This window comes from Bemisia tabaci, chromosome 2 (assembly GCF_918797505.1).
Source record: "Bemisia tabaci chromosome 2, PGI_BMITA_v3".
Classification (NCBI taxonomy): domain Eukaryota; kingdom Metazoa; phylum Arthropoda; class Insecta; order Hemiptera; family Aleyrodidae; genus Bemisia; species Bemisia tabaci.
The window spans coordinates 53,653,436-53,675,573 of NC_092794.1; the positions used below are offsets into that span (position 1 = coordinate 53,653,436).

Below are 22,138 nucleotides of genomic sequence, written 5' to 3' on the forward strand. Positions count from 1 at the left end.
GTGTAGTTACGCCCTTGTGCCAGCCAAACGACGATATTATCTGGTCAATTAAAGATTCTCTATTATTCTGATAATTTGAAGAGACAAATATGTCATTCAAGAGGTCAATGTTTGCGGCTCTAATATCAGGCTAAGTAACAATACGTACTTGAAATGGACCGCCTTAAGCAGAAAGGAACCAAGTCACATCAGCATCGTCAAATTTAACCGGGCATATTAATTTTTTACAAGAGAACGTTTGTGCGGTTTCCTTTGAAAAACTTTAAGTGATCTACTTCGTACTACGCAGATGATTCACTGAATTTTGCACAAAAATCCGCACGATCGTTTTCATACCAAAAATCAAATTGCTGAATCAAATTTGACATTAGCTGTGATGTGACTTGATTTCTTTCTACTTAACGCGGTCCAAATATCCGTAACGCAATTTACTTTCATAAAAAAATATACACCAACAAACTCAGTATTATACTTTCATAGATGTTCGGCAAATGACTGATAAAAAGATAACCTACAGGAAATTCAAAAGAAGTTAAAGGGAGAGATTAGTCTCAAAACGGTACCTAGAAGAATAAATTCCAGGGTTCTGGAAAAGGTTCCTTGAGAGTTTTCCCGTTTTTCCGGCTTAGACACCATGTTGTCCGGTCAAATTTTCCGATGGAGGCCAGAATCGCTCCCGATCTAAGTCATGCATCGATCGATAGTCCCAACAGATGGGTAGGTACTTCAGCGTTAAACGGTTTATTTGTAGCACAAAAAGCTGGCGCAAGACGTGCAGTTGTCTTTGAACCGGGCGTTGATCTCATGCACGTCACGATTGCATTTCTCAGCGATGCATGTACCATACATTTGATGAGGCATGGATGGGAATCCGATGAGGCGCCTCCAAACGAGGTGTTCGACAGATAGCAATTGACCATCCATCTGCTATAGGTAAAAACGCTCTACAAGCATTCAATGTTGCCAAATTTCCTCTCAGAAAATATTTAATTCTGCAGAAGGTTACGAATATTTTTACTTGCAATTTTCCAATTTTCAAACTTACATGCCGCAATCACACGCTGAATTTAGCAGCTGAATGTGGAAGTCAACAGTCATCGCCCAACGGCTGACATTTAGCAAATTCGAGTTATTTTCATCCAGATGTGTATCAAATCTAGTCGAATAGTTCAAACAAATTCAAAATTGGTCCGATGGTTGCTGAATATCGTTGCTGAATTTTGCGCGTCACGCGCAAATTTCAGGCATCAGGCCGATGACTTCCACCTTCACCTCCCACATTCAGCGTGTGATAGCGGCATTAGATCAAATCACGAACGAAACAGAGCTATCGCAAAATGAAGAAAATGAAATTCCCTGACATTTCCCTGATTTCCATGTCTCATTCTGGTAAAATTCCCTGACAATCGATGATATTCCAGATGGTTAAAAATACATAATTTCAGATAGTTTTTACGCAAAATATATCGTATGAAACGTTAGTCTAGAAAGCGAATAAAGGTGACTGGACAATTTTTTCCCTGACATTTTCGACATGTTTACCATTTTCCTTGACAATTCCAGGTTATCCCTGATCTTTTTAAGATTCCCTGACATGTCCCGGTTTTCCTGGTATTCCCTGACGAAATCCTCTAAAAAATCGCATGATTAACATCCAAAAATTATTGTGAAAATTCATGCTCTGTGAAAGGAAATTCGGCAACGTCTGAAGGCTCATACGGCGGTTTTCCTTAGCACGGCTGTAACGCGGTACGGCTGTTAGGTCGTTAACAACCGCGCACAGGGAGAGAGACCCCGTAAGTGGTGAGTCGCAGCCCGGGGAAGGTTGACCGGTTTCCTTTTTGGGCCGCGTGTCGCTCTTTTGATGTAAGGGCGTAACGACATTTGAATCCATAATTTCGGAATCGGGCCATCCACGCCCTTTTTGAAATTCATCATCATCATCAGGGGAGCAATAAAACCATTCGCGAATAAGCGACGCAGTGGTGGAACTTCAAGACTGAAGGTTTTACACGGTGTTTAGTGAAATGTCATTTCGGATTTTCCTCATATTTTACATGAAATTTCCCGCTTTTTGGCGCGAGTAAATCGATACTCGTTGGATTTAACAAACCAACATATTAAATTGATTAAATCAAACGTTTCACTTTTATGATCGCTAAACTGCATGTGATTGAAAAATGCTTGACGCACGCCGAATTTTGTGACCTAGGACCAATTTACCTGATGACATCGACTTTTCTGATATTTTTCGATTTTCATTGACGGTAGACACGTTGTTTTACATGAAATGACCGATTTCAGAGGAAACGTACGAAGTAGCATTTTGAAGGGGAACAAAATGAATTGAAAGTAGTTTTGAATGGACCCTTAGATAACTAGGCCGGGTGAAATTGACTCGAGGCTTGCTAAAGAGCTTTGGATATTGGGATATCCTGAAAAAAGAATCCGACGCTGAATGGAAGAAAAGAAGAAAACATCGGGTGTCAACAAAGCTGAAGTTAGAAGAGACGTGATCGGGTCTCGTTTTTAAACTTGTCTTCCGAATCTGGGCGACACCTCATTGGCTCCAACACTTGGAGCAATAGGCATTGCGAGTTCACGCCTCGTGTCATCGCGCCTTCAGTTTTGAGGATGCAACACGGACATCCATCAAGTACGAATAGTTGCATCTCTCCGCCGTTATCAACGCGCGTTTTTTCCCTTACTCTATTTTCATGTTGTGTTGGTTCTATTAATTTGTCTTATTTGTCGAGTGGTGCTGCAAGGGTTACGTGCGCAACACAGGCGGAGATTGGAGAGACGTTATCGGGCCTCGTTTTTAAACTTTTCTTTCGAATCTGAGCGACACCTCATTGGCGGCATTCAGCTAAACATTGTGAGTTCACGCCTCGCGCCATCGCGCCTTCAATTTTGCAGACGCAACATGGACATCCATCAAGCACGAATAGTTGTATCTCCGCGCCGTCGTCAACGCGCGTTGAGTCTCGCATTTTTGAAATTTAATAAAAGTTCAGGTAAGGTTTGCTCAAAATAAGCTATGATGCGCCCAAACGAATAATCATTTTGAAAAAAGAGGAAAAAATGTTTAAAGGTCTCGCAAGAGTCCACGTCAAAAAATTGATATTTTAGCGAGAGTTCACTGAAACACTCTAAGTTCTACAGGGTTCCGGTTCTCCCACCATCGTTTCATGTCATTTTTCGTACTTACTTTGTTCAAAATGAAATGAAGACACCCCCCCCCCCCCTCCCCCGGGATTGTACCCGTTCAAAGTTCTCGACGATTCTGGAAGCCGATCAAAAGTGTGACTCATCCTTCGCGCTTTGTAGTGGACGAGGTCAGGCATGGGTTGGGCTCCCGGTCCTCGCTCAGCGGTGCCAACTCGTCCGAGTTTCAGATTAGCAATTCATCGAGGTTTGTTATCGACCCCCTACACTACTGCTGTGCTAAGAAATAACGCCGTATGAAAATTAGAGGGTTGCAAAATTTCCTCCGATAAAATGTTCATTAGTAAGGAAAGTTATGAACATCTTCTCTTGAAATTTTCTGACAATTTAATTCCGATTACGAATAAAATTCTCTGGAAAATTGAAGGAACAATATTCACAAATTTCTATAAAATTCTTACTTTAACGAAGGAAATTTGGCAACGTCTGAGGGCTTATACGGCATTCTTTCTCAGAACGGTGGTATAGTCTTTCATGACCCCTCTTTATCACGGCTTATTTTTGGGTTTTTGATTCCTTGGTGTATAATTCTATATTTGATAATTTTTCAAGGTTATAGACGTAAAATTTTCAAAATTTTCGAGAGCGCAGAACGTGTAATACTTCGAACTTACGTTACATCCCGTTATGATGTAGAGAATCCAGGCTTCAAGAATTTTGACGCAGAAGTTTTTCTGCACTACCCGATCACCAAACTGTACGTGTTTAAGAGGGGATAAATCAGCTAAGATAAAATTTTCCAACATTTATTTCTTGGTAAATTGGCTCATATCGTTCGGTTTTAAAACTTAAAACCCCGAATGGATTACATTTTTGAATTCTAAAGTTTGAACATGAAAAAATCACAATTAGACTCCATTTGCGACGAGGAACTATTAGCATCGCAATGCTGCGAAGATTTGTCGTGCTGAAAATCTAAAATCTGAAAATTTGAACATTTTTCTCTTTGAGTACTGAGGAAAACCCATTACTAAATAAGAGAATTGCTTGATTAGGCCTTGTCCTTACGTGACGTTTCATAGGATTGTCAATACTGATCACAATACCAAGTAGAGACCTCGTGTAGTCCTAAGAGCAACTCAAAAAGCAGAAAAATACATATTATTGTTTAGGTAACCGTGGAAAAAGCCCACAACTTTCGTTCCTGCGATTCGAACTTGAGACAAATCCCATGAAACGTCCCGTGGAGACAAAGGCTTGATTGCATTGTGCTTTAAATTTGTATGAGAAACAAAGTCATATTAATAATGGGCAAGGTCCTAATTTTAAATTTTCGGGGCCACTTGGCAACGTGCTTCCCGTGGCGCCTCGCATTCCCGCCCGCCCGCTCCACTGCTCCACATTTTTATCTTCCTCGTTCCTTATTCTCGGATTCAGATGAAACCGACATTAATCAGACGTCTTTTGACTGAGGTTGTGCTTGAGCGCCATGTTTTCGTGCAAACTGCCGCGGCGGAACGCCATGCCATGCCACCCCCGCACCGTGAACGGGGTGTCTCCTAGACTGACTGGCTACGTAATGCGTATGCTCCTCAGGAATTCTTGTAGCCGAAACCGAAAGCTTGGTTCTCGCTACTGGATTTCCTGGCTAGCATGTATGGTCACTCAGTCAGACCGTACCGTACTGTCCGGCGTTGCCATAATTTTTTCATCTTCAAATTTGCCGAATTTCCATGATTATTTTTGCTATTCCCTGACACCAAAATTTTCTGATTTCCTGACTTTCCCTTATATTCTAAGAAAATTTCCGTTAAAAAAAAAAAAAAAAAAAAAATACCCGTTGAGCTTTGGACAAAATTTCCTTGTTTAGCGATCATATTACCGATAGAAAAAGGCATTTAGAAGCTGGTTGTAAAATGGCAAGTCTTAAGTCATCAGAATGGGTGAACAGTTAGTAGGATCAGAATATGTTTAAGTGGGTAGTAGATGTTAGAAATTCCCTGATTTATCCCTCGAATTCCCTGACTTTTTTCGATCGTTACAAAAACTCTGACTTTTCCCGGAGTTTTTTTTTTTTTTTTTTCCGATGTGTCACTCAGATTCACGGTAATGTCATCGATATTAATCGAAAAGCGTAAATCGAAAGCTTGAGGGCATCAGCGCGGACGCACGAGCGTGATCAGCCGACAATCAGGAATCAGCTGATCGCCGAGAAGCGCGCGAGTCGCGTGCAAGGCGAAAAGTGAGGGGGCCGCGAGATGGATTTGCGGATTGCGAGATCCGGATCCATATCCTATGCCTCTTTATTGACTTCTTGGCTTGTGAGGGCACCATGAGCATACGAGGACGGAAAGGTCAAGTGCGAGACGAAACGCGGATGAGAAATCCGAGGAGGCGCCATCAGGATGATCGCCTCTTTTAGCATGCGTGTCGCGCGCAGGGTGTCTAGCAATTTTCAAAAAAAAAGTTCCCTGATATTTCCCTGATTTCTCTGACAAAAACTGCCCTAGGGCCGGGGAAAGATTCAAAATTCCCTGACAGTCGGAAAAAGTAATTCCCTAACATATCCCTGACAAAAAGGAAAAAATTCCCAATTTTTGGACACGTTTGAACTGATTAGACGTAAGTAGGTAAGCATTTTTTTCCTTGTTTCAACAAATCAGGGAAAAATTCAAAATTTCCTTACAGACGGAAAAAAAAATTCCATAACATTTCTTTGATAAAAAGGGGGAAATTCCTAATTTTTCGACACGTTTAAACAGATTAGCTGTAAGTAAGAATTTTTTTCATGTTTTCGGAATACAATGTAATAAATAGAGCAAAATATCAGACGCTTTAACTTGTGGGAGATATTTTACCTCATTTTTAAAATTCAAAAGACATCAGCGAAAATGGTAGTTTGGTAGGAATTTCCGCAAGAGTAAAATTCGGGAAACATTATCTGGAAAATCCGTATTTTTTCAATGTCCCTGACACGAAAATCGCTTGCAAAATAAAATTTCCTGACATGCCAAATTCTGAAGATTCCCTGATTTCCCTGACACCCCAAAAAATTCCCTATCGTTTCCCTGTCGCTGGGCACCCTGGTCGTGCGGATTGTATTCGAAGAGCGGCAGTAAGGGAAAATCAGGAAGTCTGGGGAACAAGAATGAAACAGTGGAAAAACGTCTCCTTTCCTTCTTCCCCTTTTTCTCGGGCGAACAAGTAGGAGGGGGGAGGGCATCCCCCGGATCCGCCTACATCGCAAATCCTAGCTAAAATCTGATGAGGGCGAAAACGTATAGGAAAATCGATGGTCTTCGTGTCATCTCTGATTCATGAAGCGTTTGAAACTATTGCATCCGACGAAAACCGAGACCGAGGGGAAAGAGGGGCGGAAGGGGGGTGCTAATTCAATAATATTCTGAGTTCAGACGACGCTTTTATCACGTGCGACGGACATTTCTCGCATTCCGACGTCCCGACGAGCGAATCTTCCCGTCATCAAAATCGTGTTTTTCGCATTTTGTGGCGCATGTACATTTCCTACCGACGGGCGTGGGTCAAGGAGAACACGCGACGCGAACACAATTTTCTCTTTCATTTCTAAAATCACGAGGATGGGGGCGCACTTCCAGTCAAAGATTGCCCGTGAAGCCCACCAGACATTTAAAAACGTTAAAATATATGCATGACCGACACACAAGTGAGATTCAGCTATCATTTTATAAATCTATAGAAATGGGGTTAAGGTTACTCAAGAGGGCACCCTGAACTTGGAGATGTCTCCACACGGGGTTGGAGGGTCAGCTTTTGCCTCCTAAAAGCTCAGAAAGGACGTCATCGAGTCATCGACCGAGTCAGTGGCGTGGCATGCTTTGCAATATATCAATTGATCTGTCATTTAATCCTATGAAAAAGGATGGATGAACAGGATGTTCGCTACGAACACCTTAATAATCGATTCTTCACCATAGTTCAAATGGAGAAATATCTGTAATCGATTATTCACGCCCCGCCACTGCGAGAGTAACACCGAAACCCGTGATATCCAACTACCTATATCATCACAACGCGACACTTTTGAAGTTGGAGTGGTTTTATTTCCCGAAAGTGCCGCGTTCGGATGAAAAACTGGGCGACAAGTTCTTGAAAAGTTGTGGGGAATATTCTCTCACCCTAAAAATCCGGGGAAATATGCTGCGGAACCTTGAAATTTTTCCTTTCAGCGGAAGAATTTTCCTGTATCTTTCAACTTTAAAAGACACCGATTTAAAAGTTTAATGTGACAAGAGTTCTACGAGAAATCATACCTTCAGAAATATTGAAAATTCAGGAAATTCTAGGTTAAAAAAAAAAAGTCCAAGAGGCTAGGGAAAATTCAAGGAATTCTTGATGTCTGAGAAAACTTGTCGCTTGGTGTAAAGGTCCAAAAAATTCTGAGACCCTGGCCGTTTCTTGGCGATTAGGATTTCATGCCTCACGGTCTATTTTTCCGATTTCAGGTTTAAAAAAAAAGGGGGGGGGGATCGCCGTTTTAGGAAATTGCCTCACTCGTCGCGATTCGGTTGAGACTGGACACTTTTTGCACCCCTTTGCATTTTTTAAGTTTTACAAAATTTCATGAATTGATCGTGAAATTTCATGTGAAATTCCTTGAGATTACGAAGAGGTACCTGCGCTCGAAGCAGTTGAAACTGTTGAGTGTTGACACTTAAATCGAGTGTTTTCGCCGTGGATTCTTGTATTAAAGAATTAATCTTGACTCTCACTCATTAAATAACTCTCGTTCATAGCTAGAGCTTCTCAACGAATCCCGGATGATCAGCAAGGAATTCCGTGCACTCAGATAAAAGCCGCACCTTTTCTACGAAATACCCATACACGATAAAATAGACTTCATTTTGCAATATGGAACACAATTTCCGTCTAATATTAGCAACAACGTACGTGCCATTATTTTCCTTACCGAGATATGTTATTTCATGAGTGAGTATAGAAATAGTAGTTCCGTACTGCAGAACGTAGTTCAAATATAAAGGAAATAAACTGTGAGTTTCGACCGATTTCGATTAAAAATCGCACCGAGAGGTTTCGCAATGAGACGAATACACACATCTCGCTTTGAACGTTGTAATTCCTCTTTGAATTTACTTTTTTGAGGTAAAGAACTAAGTTAAAGCAAAACCATAAACAATCAATGCATTTTTCTGATAATCGACGATTTCACGAAAAAAGTCCATGATACTAAAGTTAAAGCAAAACCATAAAAAATCAATGCATTTCTCTAATAAAAGACGATGCCACGGTAAAAATCAGAGACACTTTAAGTCATCGTCATTATGGGCAACGCTGGAATTCAGGTCAGGTGTAAGAATGACGAGCAAACGCCTTAGATACTATACTGCGTGCGACGAACACTAAACGAATTTCAACAAAGCGCCAGGATGCAACTATTCGAGCTCTACGGATGTCCGTGTTGCATACACACGGAGATGAAGGCGTTTTGACTCTGCAGACACGCACCCCGAGGGCTGTCCGCAAATTGATACTGATACGCATGCCTTTTACGTTCGAATTTTCGAGGGGTTCCTGTATTTTAGCCCACTTTGGAACTAGGCATCCTTTAATTAATAGGACTCAAAAAGAATTTTCTATCATTAGTCTGAAATTCTCAAGTTCTATGGTAGCGCTTGCGCAATTATCCCTGCGCTGTCACTCAAAATTTTTCTGCATGCCTCCGGGCTGCGCATAGTCGAGCGAATCAATGATGGAGGTCGGATATAATGTTAAAGTAAAAACTTTAAAGGTTACATCTTCTTCAGTGGCGTGGCTGGCTCTGCGCTAAATCGATTGATCCGCCACTCGAACCTAGGGAAAAGGATCGATAAACTGAGTGTTCACAACGGACACTTAAATAATCGATTCTTAACCACTGCTTCAAATGGGGAAAAATCGATGATCGATCATTAACGCCTCGCCACTTTTCTTCATTAATATGAAACGTAGGGGTTTAAGAGTGGTTCCTATGTTTTTCTCGTAAAATTTTCCCTTCGAAATCACGCATCGTGATTTATAATGTAACGATATAGACAAAAAAAAATGTTCAGTTTTGATAAAAAATTGAACAAAGGACCTCTGCTCTTTCTATTGATGGTTGGATATACTCCACTGTACGACGTGGTGGAACTAAAAACAGCGAACACACGACACCCACGAGCCATGCTCACCTAGGTTGCCAGGTTGACCGATTAGACAGGGGACATCGATATACTACATTGGTTGAAATGGGGAAAAATATTTGGGCTTTCAGTATTATTTGGCAACGATGGTTCCCGCGGGACGCTGAAAACAAGATATCCGCGAACCGCCGACACAGAGTCGCGCCGCGGGAATGACCGCTGAAAATTACCATGGTTGCCAAAATGGAAAACATCCAGATGTTGCCGAAAGTCTCCCTGTAGGTAAAAAATACATTTTGGAAAAAATATATGAATGGTTTGCCTTGAAGTTTTAAGATCGTATAGGTACCTACATTAAATTGCTAATGAAATTATCTGAAAAATTGGTAGAAAAATAAACACAGGTTTCCCGGAAAATTCGTATTTTAACGAAGGGAATTTGACGACGCCTGAAGGCTCATACGACGTTGTTGCTGAGCACGGAAGTCGGGCGTTGTCAAATTACTCCCGATAAAGTAAAAATTATCTACGAATCTTGCAAATTGTTCTCCTTGAATTTTTCGGAGACATCCGTTCGCAATTTTTCCGATGAGTCATGACCATTTCAAGGAAATACCTAAACGATCTAAATGTTTTCCCGGGGAAATTTGGCAACAAGCAGATGTTTATTTGATGGTGTTCTTCCTTAAACGCGGCAGAGTTCTCGAACGGACGCAGCGGAAAAAGTTTCATTCCGGCGGAGCACAAAGCGTCGCTCTTCTGGCGCAAGGGCGTATCTAAAATTTCCACTGTGAGCCCTCCTCCCCGTATAAATCCATGCTATTCAGAGCTTACGTAGACATAGAGATACGCTCTTACGTCAGAGGAGCGACGAAAGCTAACATAAGTCGAATTACGCACGGTTATTCGCGAGATGCATGGGAGTATTTAAATTAAAAGCAACATCTCGATTGAGACCAGATCCCTGCAACCAATGAAAATACACGCACGACAAAGCCCGTGTCATACCGGAGATAGTTTGTTTTGGTCTCAGTAAGTATGTCTTACATGACTCAGGAGCAAGGCTGAGCTGCTCTTCTGGAATAATATTTGTTCGAGTCACAATGTCGAGGTTACATCTGCTCCATGCTGCAACGGCAAATACATAAAAAAAAAACAGTTTGTAATATATGGACGGGGCAACTAAAAAAACGCGTCTTCGCACTTGCTGTCGTGCAAAGAAGAAACGCCATCGAAGCTTTCTGCCGTCGGCCAATTTTCATTTATAAATGGGAATATTCGGGGATTTTTGTGAATTTTTGATCGAATTTTTCACAGAATTTTATTCACGATCAGATCTAAATTATCTGAAAATCTGAACAGAAACAATACATAAGATCCTAAAAAATACACATTTTATCGGAGAAATTTTGGCAACTTTCGAATATTACGACGTTTTTCTTTAGCACGGCAGGCAGACGAAAGGAAAATAGACTGGACTGCGATGTTTCTCAAAAAGGAACAAACTGATAATAGCCAGGTGCGATTCTCGCAAATTGACAAAACTGTTTTTCTCCATCAAAAATATGTTAAACAATCGATTTTAGGTGCGGCTGCCTAGAGTCGATATATTCGATGGATTTAAACGGAGTATTAACATTGTTGCCAACTTGACGGAGTTCCCACCGAGTCGTCAGTGGTGGCCGATTTTAATTGGACGAAATATTTTTCATCAACAGACTATGTAGTACATACAGACTACATTTTGCAATGAAGAAGTACAATTCCTGCGTCACTTTTAAGAACAACGCATGCAGCATTAGATTCCCTATGCAGATAGGTGATGAAATGGATGAGGCACGAATAGTTCCTGCTCATTGCAAAATGAAGTCCAGTTGTACCTAGCTCATACGTCAAGTGGCCCTTAAACATGTAGACTCAAAGCGATCCTTGATCTATTTACGAAAACAAAATAAATCAAATCAAAACAACACCGAGGCGAAAAATTAAACGATATTAGAGACGCAAGAGCGAATAATAAAATTGCACGAATCAGAGGATAAAAGGAAGAGGCACAAAACAAAAACAGAGAGAGGGAGGGGAGTAAGAACTGCGTTATATTATACCCGCTTCGCCTATTTTTTCTACCTACGACAAAACAGCGAATATCCACCCACTCCCGGTGTAACCATGGCTAATAGATTCGAGCCAAGTTATGAAGTCTGCCGTGCTGAAGAAGAACGCCGTATGAACATTCGAGAGTTTCCAAATTTCCTCCGATAAAATGTTTACTTTTAAGAAAAGTTATGAACATTTTTCCTTGAAATTTTAAGGCACTTTAGATCAAATTACAAACAAAATTATCTGAGAAATTGGAAGAAAAATATTCACAAATTATCCTGAAAATTCGTGATTTATTGAAGTAAATTTGGCAACGCCTGAAGGCTCATACGGCGTTCTTCCTTAGCACGGCAGAATTGCGACCAGCTCCCTCTCGAAAAAAGAGGATAAAAAAAAACGATGCGTGGGTTGGGACTAATCACTCTATCGTGGACAGCAAGGAGCTAACGCGCAATGATCCTTATGTAAGAGATCATGATTATTTTGCCGGCCTCAGTGGATTCGCCCATTTGCATCTGATGTTATCGGCCGACCGTTCAATTAAGGTTTCAATTGATGGCAGTCAGAAGAAACTGTCGGCAAAGAGGTAATACAATGATTATTTGCAAGGTGGAGGATTCGTATCTTCAAATTTTGTGGAACTTCTCGGCCGAAAGAAAGACATTTCGCGGCAGAAATCTGACACGCAACTGGATTGGATAAATTGCAAAAACACCGAGCGAAATTATAATAAATGCCCACAAAATTAAGGCGGCGTCTTAATATCCTACGTCAAAGGCCGGGACTCCTTGGACCGGGGGGGGGGGGGGTTTATTCTGGAATACAGCGAAAGGGGAGCACTTATACGTTATACTGACCATTTAGTGGTAAACAATAAATGCGTTAGAATCCGAATTCAAACTGAGGAACTGAAAAATAATTGAATTGGAGATTGAAATTCTTAAGTTTACAGTGAGATTATGTGACATCATCGAGAAGTCTATATCGCAAAACAAGAGACAAGGTTTCCTTTTCATTTCATAAATGGCTCATGCGCCTGCGGTCATGTTCTCATGTTTTTACCTATGTATTTTGATCATAAAACACCTCACAGTAATTTCACTCTACGTTTAATATATAAATTCGATAGAGTAACATGTGGACACATAATGCCTACGGCGCGAAGAGCTTCAGAAAATCCGCGAAGCATGTAAGGGTCATAGCCCTTTCGCCTTTAGTATCTAAAAAGGATTATCACTCGCTTTTTCGAAAGATGTCATCGAACAGCCTCATGCACTGAGGTCTAAGCTGCGATTTATGGACCTTGCGTGATCAAAGAAAATCGCCTCGATAAAGCAAGCAATGGAGAGCCATTTATGAAGTCATCTTGATTGGCGCCCATAATAGCGATTAAGATCTGATTACAGCCCGATCAGAGTTGTATCGTGGGCTGCTCATAACCTTAATTGCCAAGATAGTTGTCTCATAAAAACGTGATTTCTCTCTCCTTTTATTTTAGTAGAACAAAATAATCGGAGTTTGATTGATTAGATTACCTACTTACAATTCTACATCAGTGTCCTAAAAACGGAGCACTCAAGCTTCCACGTTGAACGGACATTCGAAAAAGCGTTGTTCGATCAGTTGACTAATCGATTAATCGACGTTTTGGATATTAGAAAGTTCAATAATTGATTCATAATCAAATCAATTCATAATAATCGGTTGACCCATAATATAATCGATTAATTAAAGTTTTTTGGGTTTATCAGTTTTTTCGTTTGTTTTTCTTGGATTTCGGCTACCAACATGTAGATTTAAGTTTTTTTTCCCTTCGATATTATTTAATTTTTAATTTATTTTTGGACTGAAAATGTCTCAATTTTCAGTCGAAACGTCTTGGGTTTTTGGTGTTGTGTTCTTAGTCTTGTTTCCCTTTTGTCCCCCTCGTTTGTTCTCATTTTAACCGATTAATGCGCATATGTTGAAACGGTATAATTCTTTTAAAAAAGGGTATCTCGGTGTAAATCAGCACTACTTAATGCTAAATTTGAGAATCAAAAACCATGGGCGCTGAACATTCCCGATGATATTTAAGCTTTCAACATAAGCAAGTCCGGATTTTCTCCTGGGTTCCTGATTTTCTATTAGATATCAGCACTCTCGGGCTTAGAACAGAAATTGTTAAAAGGTTTGGCCTAGAAACTGAGAATTTTTTTATTTCAGATTGATCGATAGAAAATAGTCGATAAAATTTTGTCGAAATTGTAAAAATCGATCGGTAAATCAAATCGGAAGACATTCGATAAATCGAAACTCGAATAAAAAAAGACCGGACTCCTGCATTAGGAAAACGGAAGGTGGTTAACTTGCAATTAATTGAGTACAAAAAAAAAAAAACGCTTGACAGTTTCGAAACAATCGCGAATGACATTCGCTAAACGCCTCTCCGATCAACGTAACGGTGAGAAACGACTTGCCCACGATGATCGATGATGCAATATCGTTGACGTTCGATCGTCCAGCCTCCGTTCTGAGGGCTTTGTCCCGAGAAGTGCATTCAGCATGTCTATAAGGAATCACAGTGAATGACCATGCTCTGAGAAGCGCGGTGAAGTAGGATTACAAGCGGCATTTTCACCGCGAGGCACAGTGGAACTGCTAGTATAAGAGGTCGGACATCAAGGGGTGTTTCTGAAAGGAAATTTCACAAAAGACCCAACAGAACCACTCTTGAGCTTCTTTGTTTTAAATTTTCGAAAATACAAGGTTTTAAAGTTTGCAGATTTTTTCCAACTTCTCAAATTGACTCAGTCCAGTGTGCGAGGCTCGGCATTGGCGGATGTAGCAAATTGGCAACGTTGTTTTTTTCCATTTAAACATATGAAAATGTATCGATTCTCAGAGAGGCCAGGTGTTCCGAAAAGAATCGATTATTTAGCATTGGGGATTTGGTGTTGCCATATTGCTGGATCCGCCTCTGATGGCTCGGGAGGCATTCCTTCCTTCAGGTAAATCCGCGGTAAATAGTTCCGGTAATTTTGAGTTTTATTCGGTTATTTTAGGTCTATAAACAAGACATGAAGGAGGTCAGGGTGTTTACTAAAACAAGCTGGCCAAAGATCAGTACTTTTACAGTACTTTTTCAGTACATTCCCAAGAAATTCACTACCTCATCAGCGGGAAAATTCAGTACTTTATCAGTACCCCCAATTGACGAAATTCAAAAAATTTGAATTTCTCGCTAAAAATTGCGACAAAAATGAAAAAAAAATCCGGACCTTCTTCCGGAATTTCCACACTTTTTCAGTACTTCCGGACCGCCCTTAAAAAATCAGTAGTATTTCCGGACTTTCCGAAAATTCCTGACTTGTAGACACCCTGGAGGTACATATATTAAGAGAGACTAAATTAAGCAGTTAGGGCCGATAATTTCTAGCTCACCCACAAAAGCACGTAACACCATAGGAAAAGTAATAATCACACGTTGTTTCTCAGCAGAGCTAGGAACAGCAGTTCTTAATTGCAAAATGTACATGTGTTCAGAGCGCTGTGCGCACCTGACCATTTTCGAACTGCTTTTTTCTTTCATTCCCTTCATTTCCCCGGTGACACGATGGACCCCAAAGCATCCTTCGCGACGGAATGCGGGACAATGCTACTCGGAAAAAGGAAAACAAATCTAAAAATATATAAATAAACCTCGACCTTGCGCCTAAAAATAACCTTCAACCCACGCGTTTTCCAGATGCGAGACGTCTGCGATTATACGGAGTCGCGGCGGAACGCTTTTTATGCTTTTTAAGGAAACTCATTGTTTTCCTCCGATGTTTTTGCTCATTATAACTCGTGTTTTTCATTTTTTTCTCGTTAACAGATATTCCTTGATTCTCGGGGACACATTTTTCGAGAAAACCCGGAGTTTTCTCACTTTCTGCAGGAATGCTGAAGGTCTTAGCTAGCTTTCAAATTTTTTACAGGAAGACTCGATGGCCAAAGTGTAAAACCACGTAAGTATCTCTATTGCACGGTGTTTCGAAATTTCTGCTCCGATTTTATACTCACGAAGAGAAAAAAAGCCATTTATACAGAATGTTGTCTGCTAACAAGGAAGAAAGGCCAAAGAAGTTTTTAAGAAATTAAGTCGACAATTGTCCAAAGAAAAAAAAAAGTATGTGATTTTTTGTTTCCTAGTATATGCTGGTATTTTCCAGTTTTTTAGAGGATTCTTGGCCACCTGGGTTTTATTGGATAAACTTGGCACTTTGCTGCAGATGATTGCGATGCTTGAATAGGTCTCTCGTAAACAATACGTATGCTTTAATGTTGTAATGATATTGAAACATGCATATGAATGTGATGATGGTGTTCTCAATTAAACTCCCATCAAAGCAGCGCATTTGCAAAGAGGATACGGTTCAATGGCTTAGCTTCTAAACTACATAAATACTTGCATTATAAGGTTTCCGCAGTTTTTCATTTTCAACTTCACTTTTGATATGAAACTAAAATCAACAGAACTCTTTACTTTAGAGTGCTTAGTCTGTCCAATAAATTGTCATTTGAAAACTCCGATTATCTCTTGGTATTTAGAATTCTTGCCCATGCTCATTCCCTGATTTTTTCTTTGTTTTTCACACGCTTATGCTCCGATCCAAAAAACAAAGTTTTCTCCCACTAACCCGGGATTCTTTTGGGCAAAACTACATACATTTCCTAACCTCCAGATATGAATATAGATTTTTTCATCTTTCAGCCGATTCTTTGGCGAACATTTGAATTATTAACAGCAGAAGCGTTCCTGATGTTTAGTAATAGTAGATGTAAGTATCTGATCGATGAAAGCTTCTCAGCTAATATGATAGTCATTCAATAGGTCAATAACGGCGGTTCACGTGCATTCGTGCAATAACATAAACCTTAATAACAGTAGGTACTTGACATTTCCGCAAAATTTGAAAACGAAACGGTCTCTCGGCGATAGAAGAAAAGAGTCCCGGTTTCTGAGGCTGCATAACGTTTGCGCACACTTTTCTTACCGATAACGTTTGCGCACGCTTTTCACGAATATCATTTGCGCACTTTTTTTACCGATAACGTTTGCGCACACTGCACTATTTGGCAACGCTTCAATGATGCGTCAGTAGTATCGCTTCGTGATAAGACAATTCAACGGACGGATAATTTATAAACGGACAAGGGGAAATTTTCATTTAAATAAATTCCAATAAGCAATCAATAAGTAAATGAATAAATTAAGTTAATAAGAAGAACTGCTCGTCTGCATTGAAAGAATTTACAGCCTCCGGGTTATTTTCTTCGTCTGAATCATTTTTGTCGGGGTATTTAACTTCACGAACCATTTTCAGAAACTCCGTAATTTTCAGGTCCTTATAGAGATACGAATTGGTTAAAACAATAATTTCATCATCTTTTTTTTGTTGATCATTCCGTTTAGTGAACACCTCATCATTTCGCACAGATTTAATTTTCAAAGACACTATATTCTGAGCGTTAAAAAATTGTTGAGAGGCTTCTTCTTCTTATTAACTTATTTATTCATTTACTTATTGATTGCTTATTGGAATTTATTTAAATGAAAATTTCCCCTCGTCCGTTTATAAATTATCCGTCCGTTGACTTGCCTTATCACGAAGCGATACTACTGACGCATCATTGAAGCGTTGCCAAATAGTGCAGTGTGCGCAAACGTTATCGGTAAAAAGTGTGCGCAAATGATATTCGTGAAAAGTCTGCGCAAACGTTATCGGTAAAAAAATTGTGCGCAAACGTTATGCCACCGGTTTCTGAGACACATTCCCTGATTTTTCCTTGAAATTTTTCATTCCCTAAGGAATCCCGTTTTTAACGATTATTCCCAGCCCTTCACAGGGTTGCCACAGAATTTAAAAAATAAATTCCCCTGACAGTTCCTTGGCACATTTTGGTAAAATTTCCAGACGATTGAAGTTACTTTTGCCAGATGGTTAAAAAGAGATAATTTGAGATAGTTTTTAGGCAAACTTGTTTTTACTACGGCCAAGTTCGTTTCAGAAAGCGATTGAAAGTGACTTGACAATTTGTCTCTGATATTTTCATCATTTTCCCTGACACTTCCAGGTTTTCTGACTTTTCAAAATTCCTTGACATTCCCCAGTTTTCCCGGCATTTCCTGACTATAGCAACCCTGTAGACACCATGGATTAGCTTGAGTATTGAAAAGGGGCGCAAGTAACAAAGTAGAGAGTCTCACTCACAATCAAATTATCGAGGAGCGCCTCGCTCTGCTCCAGATCGTCGAGGGTGTACTCGTTGGGCCTGGGGGTCGGGGGGGCCGCCGGGTATCCAAGGGGGCCCGGCAGGGGGATGGGGCTCCCCGGGCTCGGAATGTAAGGGAGGGCGATTGGCTCCGAATCCATCATCGTAACACGGCTCGAGCGTCACTTATCACATGGATCGAGATCAGAACAATCCTGGATGCACCACTGCACTCTCGCGGACGAAAACTCACAACTCGCGTTAAAACGAAGAAATACGAGTAAAAATACACAGAGTAAAATACGCGGCGGAAAAATCGGATGCTTCGAACGAGGCTGTTTTGAGTCGACTGCCGAACCCGACGAGGCAAGCCGACCGGTGCTATTCCGCGGCGCGAATTGTAAAAACAACTTGACTCATTCGTTACCACCGCGCCTCCTCGCGTTTAGACATATATGGTTTGTTGATGTCCGCGCGCCCGTGTGTGAGTGCTTTGTTCCGTGTCGGCTGCGTCCGTGTGAGTGAGACTTGAAAGCGTCCACGGTAAAGTTCGCGAGTTTCGGCGGTCCCGTGGGCGAGCCTCAGTGGCGGGAGTGCCAATAAGTGCTCTCGTCGCTTTCCGTCGAGGAATTGTCATTTTTATCACTATTTTGTGGTTTTCTAGCAATGAGGATGTCATTTCGGAAGGGCAGGGGTGGGGAGGAACAATCGCCTTACCGGATGCGCGTAAAGACGGGAAAAAATTCGATCTTTTTAAGTGTTATGACCGATTCGACGGAACGATTGATTTTTTTTCCTAATTGATTCCATTTAATCAACATTTTTCTGGTTAAAAATTGATTTTTGATAATTATGAATTGTCATTTTTATCACTATTTTGTGGTTTTCTAGCAATGAGGATGTCATTTCGGAAGGGCAGGGGTGGGGAGGAACAATCGCCTTACCGGATGCGCGTAAAGACGGGAAAAAATTCGATCTTTTTAGGTGTTAAGACCGATTCGACGGAACGATTGATTTTTTTCCCAAATTGATTCCATTTAATCAACATTTTCCTGGTTAAAAATCGATTTTTGATAAGAAATTGATTAAAGCCGAATTGATCAAAGTGTAAAAATCGATTTTTCAAAAATATCGAATCTTAAAAATCGATTTTTGTTTTGTGATTCTGCATCCTTCTCAGAAAACTGTGCAATTTTAGGCTGAATATGACAATAATAAGATGTAACTAACGAAATATTTGCCAGAAAATTGTAAAATTACGTCGATTCGGTCGATGAATTAGGGCTAAAAAATTGATTTAACTCTTTCTGGATTAAAAATTTGCATGCTAGATTGCTTTTGTTTACATTTTAAAGTTGACCATTCACACTTTGGTCAATTATTGGCGGATTTTGATTGATAATGGAATATGTTTTGTGATTTAACTACTTCGACCACGCAAATTTTGCCTCTTCCAAACAACTTCCTGATCTTCCTTCTTTTGAATGACGTCCCTAACTGGTCAGTTCACTACCTAAATTTTCCGGTTTTCCCTCTACTACAAAAAAAGGGGGAAAAATCCGAGTCTGTTTCGTCTCACAGGGCTTCTGATTGGTTCCTTAATATCCTGGATACTTTATGTTCCTTGTTGGTTCCGGTAATTCCCAGATTTTCAAAGCCCTTGACACCAAAGGTGCGAAGAGTTCTTCAGAATAAAAATTGGTCGCAATCTCAGCCAAGAGAGAGCCATAATTACATCCCCGCTGAGCCAAACATTTTTGAACACCAGCTGCGCTCTCGTCTATTAATTCTTGCTATTCGCTAAAATGAAATAAAAAATAATTTATTAAAAACTTTTCCCGCGAGGTTTCTGATTTTCTCACGCCACGCATCTAGAAACCGAGTCCTTAAATCACTTCAAGAACCTAGAACCCGCAACCGAGAAATGCCCTTTCTGCATCCAACGCCTCAATCATCACAACGAAAAAAAGGTAAGAGTGGAGCTAAGAGGTGAATAAACGATCGCTAAAATTGGCAACAGGGTGATAAAGAGAAGTCGGATGATCGCGTAGGTTTGGCGATTCAGAAAAAAGAAAAACATGCTAAGTAACTGACGTCACCGTCACAACGCTGGTCTTTCACTATACAGCAATGGAACGTCACCCTTTTCCCGTGTTGCCAAGACGTGCAAAATACACTTTTCTGAAATATGCCTTTGAAGTAGAGCTTACAGATAGGAAATTGGTCAGGAGAGTGCACTGGAAAAAAAAAACCACATTGGATCTAGAGTCCAGACTCTTGAAAACATTGACAAGAAAAAGGATTCTTGATTCAATCAGATTTAAGCTTAATTCAGAAGGAAATCCGCTTAAATTAAGAGGCTTGGTTCTTGATTTAAGCTTAAATCTGATTGAACCAAGAGTATTTTTTCATGTCGATGTTTTTAAGAGTCTGGACTCTAGATCCAATGTGTTTTTTTCCCAGTGTGAGGCAGTTTTTCCGGTAGGGAAGTCAAACTGGCTCGGCCTAGCCCGGCTAGGAGTTTGCCTACTGAGACTTCATGAAAGAGTTTTTCTTTGTAAAAGCAGTACTTTAACAGTTCTATTCCAGTGCATTCCCAAGGAAGTCAGTACCTTTTTAACGGATAAAATCCAGAACTTTTTCAGTGCATCTTATGACGAAATTCAAAAAATTTCGAAGATTTTAAGTTCACGCTCAAATCGCAACAAAAATGACAAAGTCACGAAATTGTATTGGTGGCTTGAAGATCAACTGACTGCACATACCGCGTTTTTGCAGGCAAATACTAAGAATCAAAACGCAAATGATTGCATACTTTCCAGGCTGTCTTATAAAGTACGATTGGTATAAAACAATACATTCCTGGACTCTCTGACGGAATTTCCGCTTTTTTTCAGTACTTCCGGATCGCTCTTGAAAAATCGATACGATTCACCGACTTTCCGGCTATTCCAGACGAATAGACATCCTCTAATAGTAAACGAAAACTATCGTTAATTGGGCGTCACTGAATTTAAAATAAGCTTACTTAATTTCATCAAAAAATGTATTTAATTAAAATAGCTTGACCTAGGTTAGAAATATTACCTAACAGTAAACAAGAACAATCATGAGTTGACAGTCATTAAATTCCAAACCAGCCTAACTTCATTAGACGATGCCTTATCCCCTCTTATATTTCCCTTCTATCATCGCAGAATGTAATTAGGCGTCATAAGATATGCAGTTGGACGGATGTTAATATCCGTCCTAATAAAATTCAATAAATCCGACAACGTTGGGCTCGTTGCCCACCGAAGTTTCACCGTAAACATTTTCGATTCATATTAATTTGGCAAATATTCTGCGTCGCATTTTCGCTGTTTTCGGCGAGGCGACCCCCCTTCGCTGCGCCGCGACGACCAATAGCGGGTCAGGTCCCCCCTCCGCGGGCTGCGACGATGTGATCCCGCGCGCATGACGAGGCAAGTGGGCACGGGTTCATTATGAATGCTGGCAGCTGATTTCGAAATGGTAACAATGGTAATTTACAACCCCCTCAGATGTTATCCAACGTTGACCGCCTTCGGGACCAGCGTGCGCCTTATCCGACTCCTCGAATCTTGGACGTCATCGGAGGTATGGCGTGCAAGGTGTCTGGGGTCAATGTAGCGCTTGCATATGTGCGAGGGATTGGCGCCGTAAGTACTTCTCAAAAAGTAAAATTTCACGAGAAACACAACGATGCCACTAGTTTTCGAGAAATGAACTGCAAAGTTTGAAGAAAAATCCCTCGAAGTAGAGGCCAAAATGCCACGCTACGCGCTGATTTAGAGAGTCCACCTCTGTAATATCGGTCTAACTTTCCATTCGCAGATAAGGAGCAAGTACGGCACGGTTGCCGTGGTTCCTAACTTCGCAGTCTCCAACCACACCCTACTATCACCTTTCCTACTGTAAAAGATTGCCGGGGCTACAGGAATCCCGGCTTAAAGCTAAGTCGGCTCGACGGTGGGTCTGATTTCGGCCATTAGCAACACCTGCCGGTGCTCTGACTTTTCAGGGTTGAGAAAGTAGAACTCTTGCATCCGTCAGAAATTTGAGATGTAAGACTTTTCCAAACTGGTTTTGATTATGAAAACTATGCTTGACCTGAGTAGGAAGATTCCATAATATTCAGTCAAGACAAAAAATCAATACGTACTTTAATTTCGTTTCCCTTCAAGATATAACAAACAGAACATCCAACTCACCTAAAACAAATGAAAAAACACAAAATTAATAATGTTCTAAAATAACATTTAAAAAAAACAAAGGGATTTGCGATTTGAATACAGTATCATAATATGTAAAATTTCACGAGAAATACATCGTGTCACTGATTATCTATGAAACTAAATCCAAAGCTCAAAAAAGCTCTTAAAGTTGAGGCCGTCATGAAGAGGATCCTCCGCGATATGCTTAGAGTCCACCTCTAAGTCTAGTCTAACTCT

General features: G+C 40.5%; 1 protein-coding gene across 3 annotated transcripts in view; it reads right to left on the minus strand.

Annotated features, from left to right (window-relative positions):
* stv (BAG domain-containing protein starvin) overlaps nt 1-22,138 on the minus strand; it is a 47,328-nt gene that overhangs the window by 12,579 nt on the left and 12,611 nt on the right. Inside the window, exon 1 of one of the 3 annotated variants that reach the window (XM_019049604.2) lies at nt 17,666-18,068. The exons of the other annotated variants lie outside the window; for them this stretch is intronic. Within the exon in view, the coding sequence (XP_018905149.2) occupies nt 17,666-17,830 (165 nt within the window). The 5' untranslated portion in view covers nt 17,831-18,068. Of the gene's footprint in view, nt 1-17,665; nt 18,069-22,138 lie in introns of those variants that run through there. 3 annotated transcript variants of the gene reach the window in all.